Genomic DNA, 21,887 nt, shown 5'->3' with positions numbered 1-21,887 from the left:
GCCAGCCTCATTGGTCTCCTTTTCGCCTTCCAAACTGCCCCTGCCCCTTGGAGACCCTGCCTCCTCACTCCCCCAACCCCACAATTCCTCCCAACTAGCTTTTGAGTTTGATAGAAACCAAAAATGATGCTTTGGCAGCAGTGACGGATGGATGTGATGTGCCTCCCACGGGAATGCTATTTAAAGGGGCGGCCTCACAATCCTCTCCTTCCAAAGTGACAAGAGAAAAAGCCTGCTCCTCAATCTCTCCAGAGCTGCAAACTCAGCTCAAGTTAACTTCTGACTTCCTCAACCTGCAGCCTGGCCTGTGCTCCCGCTTCCTATTCAGGTGGGAGGGAGAGGACTTGACAACTCACTGAGGTGTGGGGGCTGAGGGGGGATTCATCTTCGTTTCTTTTGATGACAGGTACTTAGGAGGAGCAGGAGGCCCTGTGGGGGGAGAACTGGAAGAACACTCCTCCCCCAACCTCGTGAGTGCATTTCAGCCATGTGCCTGCTTCTTCTCGGAGTCGAACTTTGTTGGAGAAGAACAGAGAGAGGCACAAGGACCTGCGGGAGGGAAGTCTTAGCCCTAGCTGGGACCTCCTTCCCTCTTGGGCCCCAGGGCTCAAACAGAAGCTGTTCTAGTCCTCCCAGGCAAAGGGCCACCAGGTAAGATCCCCTGGGCCTGGCCCAGCCCCACCTGCCCACGGAACTGAACACCATCATAAGAGGAGCAGTGTTTGCATTGCCTGCAGGAAAGGAAGCTCCTGGGCAAGCTTCTCACCCCAGGCCTGGTGGGAGGGATAATTCCAGCTCATTGCCGCAAACAAGTTAATGGAGATTTTAATGAAAACACTGCACTAATGAAAATGCTGAGGCTAGAACTTACTCTCTGCCTGCAAGACAAAACAATTGGAGTCAGAATTTCTCCCTGATAGTCATTCCTCATTTCCTTTTAAGGCCTGAATAAAACAAGCTGCGGATCTGAGAGCCTGTTTATGGGTGATTGTGTCCCCAGCTGTCAGGGGTCAGAGACCCTACCGGTCAAGGAAGCGTACTGCTGAAAATGCCGAAAATGCCGATGGGTCCCATCACCACATCTGTCCCTTCAGCTTGAAACATTCACCTTTTGTTTCAGGTGGTAATGAGGCGGGAGAACTGAGGTTCTTGTCTCACGGAGTTGAAAAATGAATCTCGCCTGACCAAGGAGAGGGAGTAAAGTGATAGGTTTTATTGAATGAGGATACAGAGAGCTCTCAGGAGTGAGAAGGGTCCAGACCAGGGGCCACTGAGGGTTGGTCTTTTATTGAAGGCTAACCAGGGAACTTCAATCCTTTTAACATCTCTACTGATAGCACCACTTCAATCCTTTTAACATCTCTACTGATAGCACCACCAAGACTATTACTAGTCTTATTACTAAGACTAGTAATAACACCTTCAATGGCTTACTTCCCTTTTAGGGTCTGGTAATTCTTTGTTGGTCACAAGTAGCTGTTATAAGAAGACCCCACCTCTGACACCTGGGACAGGATGGTCTGGTTTGTTCTCTTTAGTTTCCTTACAACTTCCACATTTGGGGGATTTTTTTTGTAAGCCTGATCCCGTAGACTGCTACCTATCTCTCCCTGCCTAGCCCCACCTGTCCCTTACTCAGTAAAGCCACCATGCCCTCACCTTCTATTTGCTCATTCTAGAGTCTCTGGATTCTAACGACCAAGTCTTTCCAGATGAAGAGGCAGTCTGGTCAGGTAGAAAATGTCTAGGATTGAGATCAGGCTTGAGTCCCGGTTCTCGATGTACTGCTAAACATGTGACCTTCATTAAATCATTAAACATCTCTGAATCTATTTACTGGCCTAAAATAGGGAAGCCTTCCCCAGCTATCTTGCAGAATTGTCATAAAGGATGCGAGAGCACTTTGAAAAAGTATACATAACAGAGAAATGTGTGTGTGATTACATATTTGTAAAAAGATATCAGGTCCAATGACAACATCTCAGAAAAGGAGAACAGATTTCTACTGCCAAGGGTTAGGGAAGGGGAAGGGGATGTGATTGTAAAAAAGCAACATGAGGGATCCTTGTGGATCTTGACCATGTTGGTGACAGATGCACAAACCTACATGGGAAAGCTGTACAGGGATGCCTGGGTGGCTCAGTCAGTTAAGCATCTGTCTTTGGCTTGGGTCATGATCTCCGGGTCCCGGGATCGAACCCCACGATCAAGCCCCATATCCCCCACACATCAGTATCCCTGCTCTACCTCTCCCTTCCTCTCTGTCCCTCTCACTCTGTGCTCTCTCTCTCACTCATTCTTTCTCAAATAAATAAATAAAATCTTTTAAAAAAGAAAAGAAGAAAAGAAAAAGCTGTACAGAACTAAATACATACACACAGAGGAATGAGTATAAGCTGGGAAAATCTGGATTAGATCATGAATTGTATCAAAGTCAATATGATAGTATAGTATAGTTATCCAAGAGGTTAACTACGGGAGAAACTGGTAAAGGTACATAAGATCTCTCTGAGTTCTTTTCTTTTCTTTTCTTTTAAGTTGAAGTATGGTTGACATGCAGTGTTTCTGTGTTATTTCTTACAAGTGCATGTGGGTTAGCCACCTCAATAAAAAAAATAAATAAATAAATGTTTTGAAGTAAGCTTTATGCCCAACATGGGGCTTGAACTCACAACCTTGAGATCAAGAATCACAGGCACTACCCACTGAGCCAGCCAGGCGCCCCCTCTCGATAAAAATTTTGATTAAAAAAAAAAAAAGTATCTGGGGAGCCTGTGTGGCTCAGTGGGTTAAAGCCTCTGCCTTCAGCTCAGGTCATGGTCTCAGGGTCCTGGGTTCGAGTCCCACACCGGGCTCTCTGCTCAGTGGGGAGCCTGCTTCCTCCTCTCTCTCTCTGCCTGCCTCTCTGCCTACTTGTGATCTCTGTCTGTCAAATAAATAAATAAAAATCTTTAAAAAAAAAAAAAGTATCATGTCTACCCTCGAGTCCCCTGCAGAAACTTATGCTATCCCCTGGGAGGCTCCTCTCAAGTAGCTTTTCACGTACATGGAACAGAGGTCTCCATTTCCTCAAGAACAAGATCCCAGCAGAGAGGGGAGGGTCTAGGAGGAGTTGTTCTGATGCTTCTGAGCCTTCCCTTGCTCATTAACTTTGCCCTCGGTCTCAAAAGGCCAGACCCTGAATCACTCCTTTAGAACATAATGGCCCTTCCATAGCAAGGAAGGCCAACCAGCTGATGTCATGAAGCTGGATGCTCTGTTGCTTCTATCCTAAAGAGCAGACAATCGTTGCTAAGAAAAGCTTGTGTATCAATTATGAGTCCCAAGTTTAAAAAGTATTGACTGAGCCTGGGTCTTGAGAAATAAAGATCAAACATGCATACAAAGTCCCAAAACAGCTATCAAATGGCTTTAATGAACCCCAGATGGTTTTGCTGAAAACCAACAATTGCTTCCTTTTTTATCATGCAAATATGGACATGACCCTAATTAATCAGCTAGTTAATTATATTTGCACACTTCAACAACTCTCAACCTGTGACACAGGATCTGTTGCTCCAGTCCGCCCTGGCCATGGGTGCACCAAAATGATGGATGGGGCCACTGTTTCCTGCCATGGAGTTAACTAAATCAGCTTTAGTGCTATCTTGAACGCCCCAGGCATTGTGACACTTGAAATTCTAATTAGTGCAGAAAAGGGCCAAGTTGAAACAGCTTGTACTCCCTCAAGTATACCCACTTTCAGGGCCCTATAATCTAATGAGGTCTATGAAGTTTAAGATCTAGAAGAGAAATCCCTGCCTGGAGCAACAGCTGTACCCAGGATGACAAGGGGATTTGGGTTAAATTAGTGGCTCCAGATAGGAGGGAGAGTACCCCCAAATGATCTGGGAGGGAGACCCACATGACTCTGATCCAATTAGTTGTCACATGACCTCGTATCAGCTAGACTGACCCTCTGCTCTGGGTTGTAGTGATGGCAAAGAAAAAGCAGGCGGGGTTCCAGCGAAACAGATGGAGGAACTTACCGGTTCCCCACAAGGTGTGGGAGAGCAGGTGAGGGGGGCTGGGGCCCGTGATAACCTCTCACTGCCCATGAAGGCAGTAGAGCTGGGGGCAGAAGACAAGGCCCACGACTCCTGAGAGAGCCCCACAAAGGAAAAAGGGAGTTCCTCTGCTACTGCTTTGCAGTAGGAGCAAGCTGAATGTTTGCTGAACACATTTGGAAAAGGAAGAGAGGAGATAATCGTCCTAATGAATGTGCAGGAGACAATAGCAGCTCCAGTGGGAGGATTATAAGCTCATTATGGTTTAATATGATGATTGATCATCTCTGCCTGCCAGCATTAGCCTAGAATCGTGATGAAGGTCAAGAGACCCATGCCAGTCAGAGCTCAAGTGCTAGTCACCACAAGAGAAAACACTTGTGTGTCACTCGTGCTTTTCATAGTAAAAATTCATACACGTGGTCCCCAATTCCCTCACTTTTCCAATAAACTGTCCTTCACCTCCATCCCCACCCCCACCCCCAGCCAGCCTGACCCATTTCTCTATGATTTCTCAGCCCTGGACTATTCCTCCATATGTCTGTTCATCAGCTCTGACTCCTGAGCCCATCCCTTGAGAAAACAGCTGTAGCTTCATGGGTCTAGGTAGGTCCAAAGGGTCCTTCAGTGGGTACTGGCTGCCACTCGGTTCAGGTGGAAGGCCCGGGATACTTCCCGGTAGGCATTTCGAAGCAGGACATAAGGGAAACAGGACTCCAACATGTCCAGGGTCAGGAAGGAGGACTCCTCCACCACCTGGAAGAGAACAGGTCAAGAGATGAGAACCTCAGCTAGCATATAACTCTGTGATACCCTGTTCCTTCACTCAGTTCCCTGGGCCCTTGGAGGTCCTTAGAGTTATGAGTGAACAACGTTCCAAATCATACACCCCCTTCTTCCCACACTTGGTTTAGCTTTAGGAAAGCAACATGGTCTCTTCGGCTTCATTATAATGGTCCCTGGGCCCCTTATCAGGGTTATATGAAGGACTCAGGGGCAGAAGGAAGGAAAGAATCACTTCTCTGCTGGCAGAAAGACTCCCATTCTCTCCCATTCTGGATGCCAAACCAAACGTGGCGGGCAGCACAGAAGCAGGTAAGGTTGGATTAAAGTGCTAATAACAAAGCTTTGCAGAGAAGGAAACAATCACCATGGCAGGCCAAGAAAGAAGCGCCTGGAATCCACATGGGTCCTCTTGTGCCGGGTCTCAGTATCCTCCCTCCCTCAGTACAGAGCTTGGGGAACAGTAAGGATGCTGCATAAAGGAGCAGGCATGATTAATTAGTTTAATTAGAAGCCTGTGTGCTGTGGTAATCCCAGCAGCCCCCACAGCCAAGCAGAAAGATAGCTCAAGATGCCTGGATAAGACTGAGGGTAGCAGTGGAGGGCAGGGGGCGGGGGACATATTAGCAAAGAGCCCCACAACCTAGCATTGTGCTAGAGGGTCCCATCCCTGAGGAAGGAACAGGGTGTGCTTCCCTCAGTGCCCTCCTCATCCACGTGGTTGTGGGACTAAAAAACACACACTGGAGAGAAGTGTCCCATATCCTCCGGCAATTCACACAGATGGGCCCTCCCCAAAATGTCTGGTGTTTCAAATCCTGAAAATCCACTCAAGAAAGAGAATTTACCCTATGGACTCTAACATGGTTGTCTCTCTTTCAAGTTTTAAAATGTCGGAGATTCTGCTATTCTCAAATACAGGCACACACGATACACACATCAGCCTCAGAGGAACAGGCACTGCAGGCTGAAGGAAAAGTCTGCCAGGATGGGTAGCTCGGATCTTAGGCTGGTTACCAGAAGAAATTTCTGGCCAGGCAAGACTTTCAAACCTTAAGCCAGGAGAGAAATAAGGTCTCTTTTCTGGGATATGACCCTCAGGTACAAGGAAATGAGTGACGGCTTCGAGAAGGATCCACAGGCCCAAGACTTCCTAGTGTTTGCTCCATTAAGCACGGAAAATCACAAGGCTCCTAACTGGAGGAAATTCACGGCAGTGGAAACAGCCCTACAGCAAAGGCTGAGCAACTTAGGTTCCCGGCCCAAATCTGCCCACAGATTTTGGGGGAGACCTTGAATGTCGTCTTTCCTTCCCTCTCCTCAGTTCCTTCACCTATCAGTTGTAAGGACTGGACTAACAGCCAGGATCTGATCTCATCCTGACATCTAGGATTCCACGATTCTCAGAGAATCATCTCCTCTCCCGATGTAACCATGCAAGGAAGCAGCCAGCCGCCCTGGGGGCATGGGCACTGCCCAGGCTTCACAGCCAAGATAGAAAGACCCCAGGGAGAGAAGGGCCTTGCCAGGAGTTGGTACTACATGAGTCGCCTTTTAACTCAGAATACAGTTCCTTCCCCTGTATTTCTGTAAGAAAACATTTGCATTTAAATTGCTTTGCAGCAGCTAGTCCCGGGGTCTCTCCCTCTCACAAAAAGTGCCTGGTCCTAGCTCTGTCCCAGCTACTCTGCAGCCTCACCATGATGCCACCAGGGGCAGACACCCTCCCACATGTGAGGGGGGAGGAGGGTGACAAAGCAGGAGGAGGCAGGCCTGAGGGCCAACACAGAATCGCCACCTCCAACCTTACAGAGGTGAAAACTGCCCAAGGAAAGGAAGGAGCACAACTAAATCATCCAGAAACTAAAACGAGCAGCAGAGAGAGGGGACTAACATTCATTGAGCATCTATTACGTCCTAGGCACTTTCACATAAATTTTCTTATGAATCCTAACCACTTCGTCACAAGGATTATTGCCCACTTTTATGGATAAAAAACCAGAGTCTCAGGAAGGTTAATTAGCTTGCCCAAGGCCATGCTGCTCCAAAGATTGTGCTCTATCTAGCATACTCCTGGCATTTGGCCTCATCTGCCTCCACTGCGCTCTCTCCCCTCACGATATATCCCCACCCAGGCCTCGCGTCCGTTCTCCTCTTGTTTCCGTCATAATCCTTAGTCAGCCCAATCGAGGCCTTTATCCAGCTGTGTCTAGCTGAGACACAGCTCCTACTCGATGCCTGTGCACTTACAGGAGACCCAGAGGGAGGCCCAGGCTTGCCTGCGCCTAACATCTGTGGGCCTGGCAGAGAATGCAAATGGAAGCCTACGTAGCATGGGACTAAATAAATCAAACAAACTAGTTTGTTCTATCTTTTTCTTCACAATCTCCCTTTATAATTTCATGAAAGGCCAGGTTTGAATTCAGAATTCTTAGGACTCCTCAGAGTTCTCCAAGAACAGGGTGGAGCGGACCAGCCTGGTTTGCGGGGTCTTTGTGGACACATTCGGAATTCCCATCTGTGCCTCTGAACTCCAGCCATAGGTCCCTTGGCACTAGGGGTACAGGCACCAGCAGCACTGCCTGCCTCGGCAGGATGGACTCGGGGAAGAAACTCGGCACCAACTCTGCGTAAGCCCTGCAGACAGGCTGCAGCCACTTAGCGGAGAATTCCGAGGTCCTAGAAATCTTTAGCGTGGACTTCCGGGTGGAGCACCGGCTTCAAACAGGCATAGCCTGTCTCCGCAGGCCGGAGGAGGGCCTCTGAAACACAAGGGGCAGGGCGGGAGTCCCTCCTGACTGTATCTCAGTGCGGCACGAACCTGGAGACTCAGACTTTTAGAGCGAAAGAGTGAGTAAGCGTGTTGAAGAGGAAAACAGGGTCATGAGGAAAAGATTTTTTTAAGTTAACTGAGTCAGAGTTCCCAGAACTTTCTGCCAAAGTAGCGAAAAGCCCACAGCTTGGGAGGAAAGAGATAGCAGGAGCTGCCTGATTCACGGCCCACCTGGCTCTCTGTCTTGCAGCTCTTCATTGAAAATTCCTTCCCTCTTCTGAGCCCCCATCTCCCCTCCCCCAGTTCAGCTCTGTGTTATTCAGCACCCTCTCTCCACAGTACTTTTCAAGGACAAGACATGCAGCGGTCGGGAGTGGTCAAGTAAAATCAAACACGAAGTGGACCGGCAGTCACCAATGAGGACACAGCTGCCCCAGCAGGTCAGACTTGAGAAAAAAGGGCCCAGTCAGCCAGGGGCCAGGAAGGCCCTGTACTGCAGAGGAAGTCATCAAAGACTCTACCTTGGGAGTATAGGACAAGTCTGGAATGTTAACCAGAATGTGAGGCCTAGACCCAGAGAGTCAGGCAGATTTCAGTTCTGAGTTCATGCTTTTGAGAGATGACAATGGCAGAGACCCAGAAACCCTCAAAAGGGGTCCCCCTCTGGCCTTTGCTCTCTTTGTTCCCAGACCAACTTAAACCAGATACATACCAAGCGCATGAGCAGAGAAATGGATTCCCGATTTCGGGTTTTAATCTTGTCAGTCTCCTGGCCCAGCTGCAAGAGGCTGACAGAGGCCACCTGTAGGGGAAGAATTTGTAAGAAAGCAGATTTTTATGGAGGTCAGAGTAGGACAGCCTCAGGCTACAGGAAGTTAAGAAAAGATCAAGGAGGGGAGTTAAGAAGTGCTGGTAAGTTCCTGGAGACTCCCAGTGGAAAAGGAGCAAACCCCTCAGTTTGAGAGCAACACATTGCCTGTAAACCAGGCAGGGCAGATAGTAGCAGGTTGCCACGGCTGAGCACAGAACCTAGAGCAAAGGCAGGAGCTTAACCTCTTTTCCTAGGCAGCCTTCAGACAGCAGTGTCACCAAGCTGTTTACAGCTGACTCCCCACCGGACTAGAGACGTGGCTGGGCCTCTGATTCAGATGCAGAGCTCTTCGAATTCTCCTCCTGTCAACTCCCAAGTGGCTGTCCCCCCAACCCTCATTCACCTCCAGGCCCCCAACAGATCAAATAGGGAGGAAGAGACATGATTAACTGTACCCCAGGCCCAGGTTACTTTCATTTTGCAAACAAACAGGACAAATGGGAAAAGGGAGAGGCGGGTCCCTTCTCACCCCATCTTAGAGATCTGCTGTGAATACTCTTCATATCTAAGAGGCTCAGAACCCATTCAGATTGGCTGGCTGGCCCCATTTAAATGGAGACCCTCTAACTCAGCTTGCAGCACAATGGTATGATTCCGGAGAGAATATGATCTAGTGTGTTTGCTCCTAAAAGGAGACAAAGGAGGCCCTAGTTCTTAAGTCAGTCCCCTGCCTTGCAAAGGAGTAAGCTCCCCATTCCGAGAATGCTCAAGCCGCGGCAGTGGGTAATGGACCATGTATCAAAAGTGTATGGATGGATTTCCTCCATGGAGGACTAGGATGGAAAACTCCAGGGCCTCTTTCAACAATGGAAAGAGATTACTTATTCTGTGTTTTTCCAGAGGCAAAACTAAGATCAATGGTGATAGCTACAGGGAGTCAAACTTTGGCTAAAAATGTTTTTTAAAACAATTTTTTTCTCGAATAAATTGGATGTGACCTACTGTAGAATCAGCTGCCTGGTTAAAAGCTCCAGTCCTAGAAATGGAGACCAGGGGTTCTCAAAGTGAGATCCCAGGATGAACATATCAGCATCCCCTGGGAACTTGGAAATGCAAATTTTCCAGTCCTACCTCAAATCTACTGAATCAGAAATTCAGTAGTGATTCTGATTTATGCTCCAATTTGAGAATGTGGAAAAAGTCTGACTTTTCTGTCAAGATTAGAGTTGGAAAGGGCCTTAAAGGCTCTAAAACTCAGCGTCTCCAACTTGATTGTGCAGCTGATCTCTGGGAGACTTTATTAAAAACAGAGGCCTGGGGCACCTGGGTGGCTCAGTCGATTAAGCCTCTGACTCTTCATCTTGGCTCAGGATCATGAGCTCGGGTCACGAATTTACTAATAAAAGTAAATAATTATCTATTTTTATTTAAAAATCAATTAATTAATTTTTTAAAAAACAGAGGCCTGGACTCCTTACCCTGGGATATTCTAATTCAGTACATCTGGCATAAGGATCAGGAATCTCTATTTCAACAAGCTCCCTGGGATAGTCTAAGGCACCCCGAAGTAGTGAATCATAGATTCAGTTTAACCTCCCTATATAATAAATGGGCAAAATGAGATCCCAAAAGTTTGGTTCTTCAGAGGTCACACGCATCTTAGCGGCAGATCCGGAACTAGAACTCAGATTCACTGGCTCAGTCCAATGCTCTTTCCAAGTCGTCCGGCAGAGGCTGAAACACCAGCTCTCAGGGAATTTAGAAGAAACTCCTGCCTTTCACCGAGTGGCCACTCACTCACTGAATGAATTAGATGGGAGGTTAGACTCCAAGACCTGCTCAACAAGGGCTGTCTATGGACTGAAGTCACACCAGTTCCCACTAGACTTTGCAACCTTCCATTTCATCCCCAAAGACTTTAGAACCTCCCATGCCTTATAGCCCAGGGCCACTCACCACCAGAAACTCCTTGAGGTGAGTTTCAATGTTCTTGTTGTAGAGTGTGAAGAGGGCAGCAGACACCTGGATGATGGCTTTGGTCAAGCAGTGAATATTGTTGTTGTAACCTAGGTTATGATTGACAGGAGAGAGAAACAAAAGGGAATACAGTGAGCTGCCCCAGGCTGAGCCCAGCTGGTCATCTCTCTGTTTTCCAGGCTAGGCCACTCCTGTTTGACACCAAAAGCACTAGGAGGAGTGTGGGGAATGATATACCTAAGAAATATGAGGATATTGTTAGGATATTAGGAGAAGGATATTCCTAAAAATTTCCACTGGAATTGAATTTTATGGATAGTTCATTCTCAAGTATTTCTTGAAACAGAACTTTTTTTTTTTTTAAAGATTTTATTTATTTATTTGACAGACAGAGATTACAAGTAGGCAGAGAGGCAGGCAGAGAGAGAAGGAAGCAGGCTCTGTACGGAACATAGAGCCCGACGTGGGGCTTGATCCCAGGACCCTGGGATCATGACCCGAGCCGAAGGCAGAGGCTTTAAACCACTGAGCCACCCAGGCACCCCGAAACAGAACTTTTTATACCTGAGTCAGAAGCCTAGATTCTCCAGGTAAATGTCTCCATCTCATCTCCCTACCCCAGGAGACTGACCTAAACAGTACTGGTCGCTCCAGCTACTCAGAGCAGTCCTTACTTACCATCCGTCTCAATACTGTAGAAGGAAGAGGGATCAGTGGCCAGGAGTGGGAGGGAAACTGCAAGAAAGATCAAGAGCAGGCAGGCCACCTTATATTCTTCCTCAGGGGATGAAGTGTCTGGTAAGAGGGAAAAAAGAAAAGAGAGAAGGTCAGCAAACAGGAGTTATCTTCTACAGAGACCCTACTTACAGAACTGTGCGGGTCACATAAAGAAACATCTATGAAACACTTTCAAAAGCACTCCAGGCAAGTCATTGCTGAAGGAGACAGGATTAGCCCCCCACTTACCATGAGGGGCCCAATCCTAGAGGCCTCCTCTGGTGACTGGAGCAGAGCTCTTAGCGAAGGGCTCTGCAGACAAGCGGTCAGAGTTCACTGTCAGCTGCCGGATAGAGTGGAGGGAGAGGCAGAAAGGAGAGGAAAGAGGCTCACAAAACCAAGAGAGAAGGGCTAGTCCAGCAGTTTTGAAAGGGCTTAATGCCAGCCTCTTGGTTTCATCCCATTCTGAGTGTGCGTAAGAAATGTGAAATGTCAGAGACAATGGGAGACCACGGGAAGAACTGAGTAGGGTCAGGGTGATTCTGTGGGAAGGGAGGGTACGAGATCACTCTGGGGAACCTAGATGTACACCATACAGCTCAGCCTGAAATCTTATGTGACTGCGGATGGCTTTCTCATGGTTTTATTTGCATTAACCTGATTTCCCCTACTAGATTATAAGTTCCTCTGAGGCCTTGCTGAGCATCAAAGAGACCCTCATTTAATATTTTTTAGCCGACTGACAGGTCCATTGGTTGGAACCTGGCTAGGGGTCTAAATTGCCTCTCTAAGTATTTTCTGGGGGTTAGGGACTACATTTTCAGTCTTTCTTTAGCTCCCAGCTTATATGCTCAGAATTCACAATCCCAAATAAAGGCTTCTTTGACATTGACATTTGCCCACCTAGAAATACAGCCCAAGCCCTCCCTTCTCCAGTTCCCCCAATTTTACCAGCTTTCAGATTGGCAATGGCAGCCACCAGGGCTGGGTCAATGTCACAGCCCACTCCTGCAGCAGAAGCCAGCTCAAAGACACTCAGGGTCACCTAGTAGAGAAGAAAACAACATTCTGGACAGGATTCCCAGGAGAGAAGTGTTTGACAGAAGCTAGAGGGAGCTGAGGATTCCTGGATCACAGATCCTAGACTTCTGGTGTGCTATCATCTTATCTAGGTACTCCTTTCATGGCTCTCCCTAACCTACAGGGGAAAGGCACAAATGCTTTTGTTCAGCATTGAGATACCCCATAGTACCCATTGACTTGCTCTTTTTCCCTCGGGTGCTTCCTACAATCCACCTGGCCTGGGTCACCGATGCACTATCTTCAAACTACACCTCACTTCCTGACTTCCAGACTTTGGTTCATGTGCGTCCCTCTTCCACAGTGTCCTTTCCTGTCCTCTACTTATAGCTAGGTGACACCTGTCCTTCGAGGCTTAACTCAAATCTCATAGGGTCTGTGAAGCCCTCCTCGAACACCTCAGCCCAAACCCATCTCTATCTCCTTTAGTGGCACCACTGGCTTAGCGTGGCTCACACAGTGGCCTGGTGTGAGCAGTTAGTTTTTCCGACGGGAGCGGAGATCTATGGCTCGTCTCACCACCTAGAAAACAATCCTTTAAAACCTCATGGCCGGGGCGCCTGGGTGGCTCAGTGGGTTAAAGCCTCTGCCTTTGGCTCAGGTCATGATGCCAGGGTCCTGGGATCCAGCCCCGCATCGGGCTCTCTGCTCAGCAGGGAGCCTGCTTCCTCCTCTCTCTCTGCCTGCCTCTCTGCCTACTGTGATCTGTATTTGTCAAATAAATAAATAAAATCTTTAAAAAAAAAAAAAAAAAAAAAAACCTCATGGCCTCCAAGAGGAGAAAAAGGCCTTAGAGTGAGAAGCTCTGGGTTCAAATCCCAGGAGGACCACTTTATAAATGTGCGACCTTGGCTAAAAATCACTTCACCTCTTTGAGCCTCAATTTTCTCATCTGTAAAACTGGGATGATAATCCCTCACAGAGTTGTTGTAGAGATTAAACTAGACCACTTGTATAAAACATCTACCCTACACACTCAGAGTCACTAATAGAACAATAAACCTTATTCCTTTCCTCCATCTACACATAGAAGGCAAAGCTTTGCCACGTTCCGCACTGCCCTTTATTTTAAATTCCCTTTAGCTAAATGACCGTGCTCATGGTAACCGTGGCTGGGGAGATCAGGGATCTGATCCACAACCTGTGTGATGTTCTGAGAAAGAAAGGGATGACTGAAGGGGGTATTGTTTTCTCTTTCCCTAATCTTCACATTCTTCTCAGGCATAACAGAATCTCTGATGGACAGGCCACCATCCCCCCCTTCTCTGCTCCAACCTGCTTATTTTCACAAGCAGGCAGAGCCTAAAACTCAGTGCTGCCCAGGAGATACAGGTAGACAAGCTCTTGACAGTCTAGATCATTCGTCTCCAGCATCAGCAGCCGCCAGAAAGCCAGGTTCACCATGAAAGAAAATGAAGGGGCAGCCATTCAAACCCACACGGCTCCCATGACTGCTTCACCCTTAACATCGGGCAGAGAAAGGGGGAGATTTCACAGATTTTTTTATCTCAAGGTAAGGAAGTTTCTCCTCAATACCTAATTTTTTTAAAAGATTTTATTTCTTTATTTGACAGAGAGATTGAGAGACAGCACAAGCAGGCAGAGCAGAAGGCAGAGGGAGAGGGAAAAGCAGGCCCTCCGCTGAACAGGGAGCCCAATGTGGGGCTCAATCCCAGGACCCTGGGATCATGACCTGAGCCAAAGGCAGCCACTTAACCGACTGAGCCACCCAGGTGCCCCTCTCAATATCTAATTTCAATTCTTTCTGCTAACCAGTTCCCTCTTAATCATAGGCCTCTCTCTGTTAAAGGAATCAGTTGTAAAAGAAGTGACCTGTTCTATGCCTTTGAACGCTCTTGTTCCCAGCCTTTGGCTATATATCCTACCTAACAGACTTGTTTGTTTGAGGTAATTCAAAAGACAGAAAGATGCAGCAGACGTGTGGGAGGCGCAGAAAAATGGTTGTTTGCTCAGGGTGCCTGCAGAAGCCCTTCCTTCTTACATCTCCGTAGTAAATGGGGGTCTGAGCCAGGTGACCCTGATATAGAGGAACCAAAAGGTTTTAGAGCAAAGAGGAAGGACCAGGAAAAAAGGCAACTCTGGGGGCAGGCACGGTGGGTGGGGATGGAAGCAATAAATCTTTTTACAAAGAAGTACCTAAGCGCCTGACTGAAGAGGGGGTCAGTATCTAATTTGCACACTTTAGGGGGAAACCTACAGATACTATCCTAGGTCTTAGCTTTCTCCAGCAATGTTTCCCCACCTCCCACAGGTCAGCCAGGCTTCCACATCTCACCAACCCCTCATGTGTCCCCAGCTCTGCCCTCTCTCTCCAAGAATATTGTCTGACCAGTGCTCTTCACTCCACAAACTCTCTCCCAGTGCTTTCGTATTCAAATGCTGCCTCGTCTCCCTACAGTATTCCTTAGAGCTCCCCCATGCCCTTACAAAAGCCCTGGCTACATCCTTTTCAACAACAAAATCTCCTAAGTGGATCCTACCTCGCACTGTCCCATACCTTGATGTCTGTGTCTGGAGTGACAAACTCCTTCAGGCACTCAATGGGACCCATAAGAAACGGGCAGTGGGAGGAGAACACCTGGAAGAGAGAGAAGATAAATGAATCCCCAGGACAGGGCCCATACCTTCAGAGATAGATGGAAACAAACCAAAAAAGGGCCGAGACTTAGGTAAGGACCCCGCCAGCCTCCCACATTCTCCCTCTCAGCCTGCCCCTAGGTTTCTCCACTCGTCTATCCCCAGAGATCTTCTAGGACCTCTACCAAATTAAGTTCCTCCTTTCTCCTCAATGCTCAGCATACGTTTCCACGACTTGTCATACCAACCCCTCCCTCAGAGGCATCTGTGATTCTGGGGCGGCCCCTCCTCCCCAGCTCACCTCCCGAAGTCCCTCTTGGGCCATGGCCCTAAAAGTGAGGATAACTCCAATGATGGTCATGCGCTTCAGCACATTATCAGCCCCTGAGGAGAATGGAGAGCATTGGAAACATAGAACTTGGGAGAACAGTGATAACTTTGCTTCTATGGACCCAGCCCAGCCCCCAGATCTCCTCCCCAGACCCCTGTCATCTGCAATGCCATTCCACAGTTCCTTCTCCCGTCAGGGAGGTGCTCACCTGTCAGCTGGGGCAGCAGAGAAGCCATCAAATCGGCCTTGCTGAAGTTGGATCTGATCTGAACAAGTACATCCATGTTTTCCACCACCAGCTTCTGCAGCCAGGACACAGAGACAAAGCAGGAAAAGATGAAACCGTGGTATCTCTTCCCACCCACCTCCCACCTCCATCTCCTACTCCTATCCCTTGCCCCAGGCCTGGCTTCCACAGTACCTTCAGTTCCACAATCTGAGAGGTCACATGCCACATCAGGTTTTCACTCAGGAACTTCATGCCATAGGGGCCCAGGAGTTCAGCCAAGGCCCGCATCTCTGCAAGAGAGTTACAGAGGTCCGGGAGGGGGGCTTCAGGGGGCACTGGGGTGTTGACACCACAGGTAGAGAGTACTCTGAACATTGACAATCACTTTCATCCAGGAAAGGAAGTGGGAAGTTGGGGAGCAAAAGTGGCCTGAAGTCCTGCGAAATTATTCTGGTGACAGGTCTGGTCTGCCTGTGAGACGAATCAGCTTCTCCCCTCTGGTACTCACACAGATTTACCACAAGTGATATTTACTTTACATTCTTCCAGGAATCTACACTTTTCCAAGTCTCTTCCTGTGGTATCTGGGTTGCTCTTGCTGGGCTAGCTGTACTAACTTTATGAGTTGTAAGACCTTAAGCAAGTCACTGACCCTATCTGAGCCTCAGTTTACTTCTCTGTAAAATGAAGAAGTTAGTATTTGCCCTGAATATTTCACAGAGTTGATATGAGCGTAAATAAGATACCATTATAAAAACCTTAGAAACTTATAGATAGGGTGCCTGGGTGGCTCAGTGGGTTAAGCCGCTGCCATTGGCTCAGGTCATGATCTCAGGGTCCTGGGATGGAGTTTCACATTGGGCTCTCTGCTCAGTGGGGAGCCTGCTTCTTCCTCTCTCTGCCTGCCTCTCTGCCTACTTGTGATCTCTCTCTGTCAAATAAGTAAATAAAGTCTTTAAAAAAAAAGAAACATAGATATTTATGATTAAAGGATTGTCATTATGATAATTATTGACAGCTCTCTGAAGTATATGGCACATCATTCTGGTTTAACAGACATGGGAGAGTTAATCAAGTGCTTGTCCAAGGTCACTTACCCAGGTTAAGGGCTGGTACCTGAAACCTACCGTGATGTCCTACTGCCCCTTACTATAGATACCACAACTGGTTCCTTATCTAAGGTCTGGGGTCTTCAATGTTCCCCACCTCTGCTTCCCTCGCTGTCCAAATCTTCCTCTCCTTGAGCTACCTTTTCTTTTTTGTAATCAGCACACATCCCCAGAATCCCAGTTGTTTTTTCCTCTGAATCCCTCCTCCTCTAGTCTGCCCAGATGCGTTATCTGTCCCTACCCACCCTGTCTCTGGCCGTTTGTGAATTAAATGAAACCTGCCTGGGGAAATCCCCTGTTAGAAACACTAGAGGGGCGCCTGGGTGGCTCAATGGGTTAAGCTTCTGCCTTCAGCTCAGGTCATGATCTCAGGGTCCTGGGATCGAGCCCCGCATTGGGCTTTCTGCTCAGCAGAGAGCCTACTTCCCCCTCTCTGTCTGTCTCTCTGCCTACTTGTGATCTCTGTCTGTCAAATAAATAAATTTTAAAAAAAAAGAAAAAATATATTTAATAAAAGGTCAGAGGGGGAAGACATCAAGGCTCACCCTCTGGTCCTTGAAGTCAGGACCAGTTGATCTTGGGCTCTACCAAGGACAGAGGAAATGGAACTGGTGAGAGCCCTATCTGGACGAAATACTACACATAGGCCTCTCCTATTTACAGTAGGAAGAACTGAGTTGAGAACTAGAAAAAACACTTCCCACCTGGTCAACTCGCTAATGCTAAAATGGCTCACAGAGAGGAAGAGGAGCAGAACTGCCTGCCCTAGAGAGAAGACACACCGATCCCCCAGCTCAGATCCACCAATGTTCCTTACTCTAGTCTTCTCAACTCCAGGCTCACAACCCTGGGGCATCCTTCTCTTTCCATCTATTTTTACAGTAGCATTGCCCCATCACCATGGTAACTCAGGGAAATTGGGGTGGGGGTGGTAGAAGGGGGAACCAGCCTTACCTCCTGCTGCTCATCAGTTGTCAGCAAGACCTAAAGCTGATTTTAGATGCTGCCTACGTTTGTGGGTGGAGTTGATGAGAGGGGACATCTGAAACCTCCAACGGGCAAGGAGTAGGGTCTGCTTACTAATGGAGTCCGAATGAGGGTAAGAAGGGGACGGAGCTGGACAACAGAGCTGTGTACTCTTCCATAACACCTCCCCCCCACCAAGGAAGGGAAGAATAGAGAAGGCAGGGTCATGGAAACATCCCCCACATGCCCCAGACACCATGTAGGATCCATGATTTATATGGAGTTGAGAGGAAGGTGGAAGCAGTACAATAGTTCATCGATCAGTCAGTAAAACAAATCCATTGAAAAGGATCTGTATGGCTGCCAGGCCTCTTTAAAAAAGAGAACTCATTCACTCCACAATCCTTTCCCACTGGCCTGGAGACACCAAAGCACTTCTACACATTAGGAGGCAGCACTACATATAACTAAGCACCCAGGTTCTAGAACTTGACTGCCTTGAGTTGAAATCCCAGTTCTACCATTTATGAATGGGTGACTTTAAGCAAGCTCCTTCAGCTCTCTGGGTCTCCGTGTCCTCATCTGTAAAATGATGGTAATGAGAGTACCTATCTCAAAGCCATTGTGAGGATTAAAGGAACTAATACATGTGAACCGTTCGGAACTTAGCCCACAATGAACGTCATCTATTATTTTATCATCATTGTTACACATTAGCAATCCAAGCTCTGGCTAAGTAAGGCCCTAAAATTTATCCCTAAGATAGAAGATGCCATGACATCAGACCTCTATTTAATAATTCCAAATATCAGAATGTCTGCCTTACATTCATCCTTTACACCTCATTATATGCCCCACTCTTTATTCTGTGTAGAAATGGAAAATATTCACCACCCTTCTAAAAATAAACCCTTTCAGTGACTTGAGTGCCCTTGTCTAGCTCCTACACCTCCCCTCGTTTTCCCTCTCCACCTGCCACCCCCAGGCCACTCCTCAATTCTGGGTCTCACTTAGAATTCCCTTTATTGTCCCTAACATGTAATCTCACAGAGATGCCGAGGAGCATACAGAATGAGCCTTTGGGAAGGTAGGAGAATTTAGATGAGTTCTGTAGGCTGAGGTCCTGTACTGAGGGGAAAGGCTCAGCTCCTTGACAAGGAGACCAGGCCCTGGACTCACCAGAGATGTCAGAGAACTCCTCTGCACTGAAGTTCTGCTCCCCCTCTCTGGGAAGGCTGATGAAGGCCTGCATGGCTGGGGAGAGGATGATGGTCCCACTGCTCGCCTGTCTAAGCAGACTTTCTAGGTACCTACCGGATTGGCCAAGAAAACACACAAGATTAGCATTCAATCCTTTCTCCATCGCTCCCTACCACTGCCACTGGGCTCAGGAAGAGAAACTCTGCCAAAGGCTGGGGTGGGGAGAAGAGACTCAAAGAAGACAGTAAAACACTCTAATTATCACCCCAAGCTATTGGCTCAAAAACAACTGGCAGTAATGTAATTCCGCTTCTCCTCCAATCTACAGGGTATTTCACTGGGCTGTCAAATGTAACACTGGGCACTCCCTCCCTCAGCCCCTGCTCTTTTTCCAACTGTTTTCGCCCCTCACCCTTGGCCTTTCTCTGTCAGGTAAGACAAGCCCAAACTGACAAGAAAAAAATTCCTACTAATTGGGGTCCTTTGAAACATACTTAGCCTCAGCCTCCCCAGTGAGAACATTGGACCAAGAACCTAGGATTCTGGAAGCGGATCCTAAGTCAGACCTCCTGCACAGACAGAAGCCTCGTGAACACTAGACATCCGGTCTCCAGATACATCCCCCTGATCTCCAGGCAAGCTGAAAAACCCTCCAGGGGCTCAGGGTCATGATCCCAGGGTACTGGGCTTGAGCCCCACATCGGCCTCCCTGCTTCTCCCTCTCCCACTCCCCCTGCTTGTGTTCCCTCTCTCACTGTGTCTCTCTCTGTCAAATAAATAAATAAAATCCTTAAAAGACAAAAAAAAAAAAAAAAAAAAAATGGAAAGGCCTCCAGCCCCAGTCAGCAAAGGAGGGCATGGCCAACCAGCGCCACTGACCCAGCCACTGGCTCTGGGCCCAGGTCCTACAGCAGTCACAAGCTAACCACAGGTGGGCCAAACCCAGCCATCAAAGGTGAGTTTATTTTTTCTTTTAATTTGAATTTGTTGTCAAAATTTTGAAATTGGGAGATTTTACATTACAAATAATGTTTTAGTGGGGCAGTGATCAGGTGGAAGTAGGAGGTAGCCACCTGCCAGAATTTCCCCAGCTCAGGGGGTTATTAGCCGCGGGGCTCCTGCTGAGCTGATATTGGAATGAGAGCGCCACCCAGTGGCTTGGGGAGGTTAGGACTCCAGCTCCTTTCCATCCTTAAAATCTCAAAGGAAATATTGCTAATTCCTACCTCCTCTCATTTTGGAGGGGAGGGCCCCTTCCTATTAAAAGCAATCTGTTAGACTTGACATGGTCATGTCAGAGGTGAGGCAATAGTATTCTGGAGATACAGTGTTAGATAGTGTTCAGGGAGAGAAGCTGAACAAAAAGAGAAATAAAAGAACTTCAGAAAGAGGAAGAGAGAGCATTTGAAATTGAAACAGTGAGAATCCAGAAAAGGAAGATTAGGAACTGGAGCTTAAGAGGAAAAAGGTCAGGGGCGCCTGGGTGGCTCCATCAGTTAAGCGTCCAGCTGTTGATTTCAGCTCAGGTCTTGATCTCAGGGTCATGATCTCAGGTCATGGGATCCAACACTGCATTGGGCCACATGTTCAGCGGGGAGTCTGCTTGGGACTCTCCCCCTCTCCCTTAGCCCCTCCCCCCACTTGCACCAAAGTACTAGTGCACGTGCTCTCTCTCTCTCTCTCTCTCTCTCTGTCTGAAATAAATAAATAAATCTAAAAAAAGAGTGGGGGAGGAAAAAGTTCAAATTTCTGCAAAGTAGATGAACGGATGTTACACAGAAGGTCCCCTGTGGACAGAAGGGGATCTGGGTTTGCCCTCCCGCTTATTGCTCTAGTCCTCAAGCAGAAAGAAGCCTATGTTTGGGGGTCTGTGACCCTGGGAGCTAAAATGCCTGGACCGAGTTCTGACCATGTAATGAAAAAGTGCTAACAAAGAGGTAAGGAGGTGGAAGAGGATAAGCAACACTGACCAGTTCGTGTAGAGAGTGGTGATCGTCTGTTCCCCACACGAATCCAGTGGCTGTGTCTGCTGGAGGAGGGCATTGCGGATGACTCTGGAAACATCAACACCCACAAACTGGGCCAGTGACTGTATGAAACTGATATATGCTTTGACTCCTGCCAGCAGCTCAGAAGGCCTTGCGATCTCCTGGGTCGTGGCGTTGTAGCCCGCCAGCCACACAATGGCTCTGGGTGACAAAAATCATAATCACAGTCACAATATCAAACACAGTAACAGCACATTTCTACTGCTTCCAGGCACGGTGCTGTGATTTAACTACAAATAGGATCTCCTTTAAATCTCATAGCAACCCAATAAGGTAGGCACTTTTATCATTCCTGCTCTGCTCAAACTCTGCCCAGGTCCCCCATCTCACTCAGAATAAAAGTCAAAGTGCTGGGGCACCTGGGTGGCTCAGTTGGTTAAAGCTTCTGCCTTCGGCTCAGGTCATAATCCCAGGGTCCTGGGATCGAGCCCCGCATCAGGCTCTCTGCTCTGCAAACAGCCTGTTTCCTCCTCTCTCTCTCTCTCTGCCTGCCTCTCTGCCTACTTGGGATCTCTGTCTGTCAAATAAATAAATAAAATCTTTAATAAAAAAAAAAAAGTCAAAGTGCTTACGATGACACAGAAACATCTACACAGTGTGCCACTCTCCCAACCTCTTTAACCTCACATACGACCCATCTGCCCCTGGCTGCTTCTGCTTCAGGCCTACTGGCCTCCCCTGTGTCCCTGGAACATTCCAGGCAGGCTCCCACCTCGGAGCCTTTGCACTGGCTAGTTCCTCTATGTATAATGCTCTTTTCCCAGATAGTCACACACTTGGCTTCCTCAGCTCCTTCAGGAGTTTACTCAAATGTCATTTTCTCAAGCGGGCCTTCCCTGGCAACTTGAGGGAATATACTACATATTTCAAAACAAAACATAGAAGACTAGGGGATTATTCAAAATAATTCTTCCCCTCATTTCCCTAATTGCTAACTGTAGTGCTCAATTCCAGTATCAGAAATGTTCCTCCTACCTCAGGGGGCAGTGAAAAGGGAGGCACAGTGGAAGGAAGGGAATCTATTTTATCAAAATCTATCTATGTCAGGAAATTTGTACTCATTATGTATTACCTTTAATTCTATACCAATGCTCAATTACAAGGTAATTCTCTTTATAAGGTAAATATCATATCCTTATTTACAAGGTTGGAAACTAAGGCTCAAACAAGTCATAATCCTTGCTCCAGTGTCTTTCCCGAGGGTCAGGATGTCAACACA

The 21,887-nt window shown here is 47.7% G+C and overlaps 1 protein-coding gene across 1 annotated transcript in view; it reads right to left on the bottom strand.

The window, feature by feature from the left end:
• Positions 1–3,388: 3,388 nt before the first annotated feature.
• Positions 3,389–21,887, bottom strand: part of NCKAP1L (NCK associated protein 1 like) — a gene marked incomplete at its 5' end in the record, with an annotated part of 41,820 nt that continues 23,321 nt past the window's right edge. Inside the window, 11 exons of the mRNA XM_080812374.1 lie at positions 3,389–4,802; positions 8,315–8,404; positions 10,370–10,479; positions 11,069–11,185; positions 12,059–12,152; positions 14,706–14,786; positions 15,087–15,169; positions 15,325–15,418; positions 15,538–15,635; positions 18,600–18,730; positions 20,591–20,809. Of these exons, the coding sequence (XP_080668500.1) occupies positions 4,671–4,802; positions 8,315–8,404; positions 10,370–10,479; positions 11,069–11,185; positions 12,059–12,152; positions 14,706–14,786; positions 15,087–15,169; positions 15,325–15,418; positions 15,538–15,635; positions 18,600–18,730; positions 20,591–20,809 (1,249 nt within the window). The 3' untranslated portion in view covers positions 3,389–4,670. The remainder of the gene's footprint in view (positions 4,803–8,314; positions 8,405–10,369; positions 10,480–11,068; positions 11,186–12,058; positions 12,153–14,705; positions 14,787–15,086; positions 15,170–15,324; positions 15,419–15,537; positions 15,636–18,599; positions 18,731–20,590; positions 20,810–21,887) is intronic.

The sequence above is a fragment of the Martes martes genome (assembly GCF_963455335.1).
Source record: "Martes martes genome assembly, chromosome: 8".
In the NCBI taxonomy this organism is placed as follows: domain Eukaryota; kingdom Metazoa; phylum Chordata; class Mammalia; order Carnivora; family Mustelidae; genus Martes; species Martes martes.
Note: the sequence above shows the minus strand (reverse complement) of the source record. Positions and strands in the feature narration are given on the sequence as shown.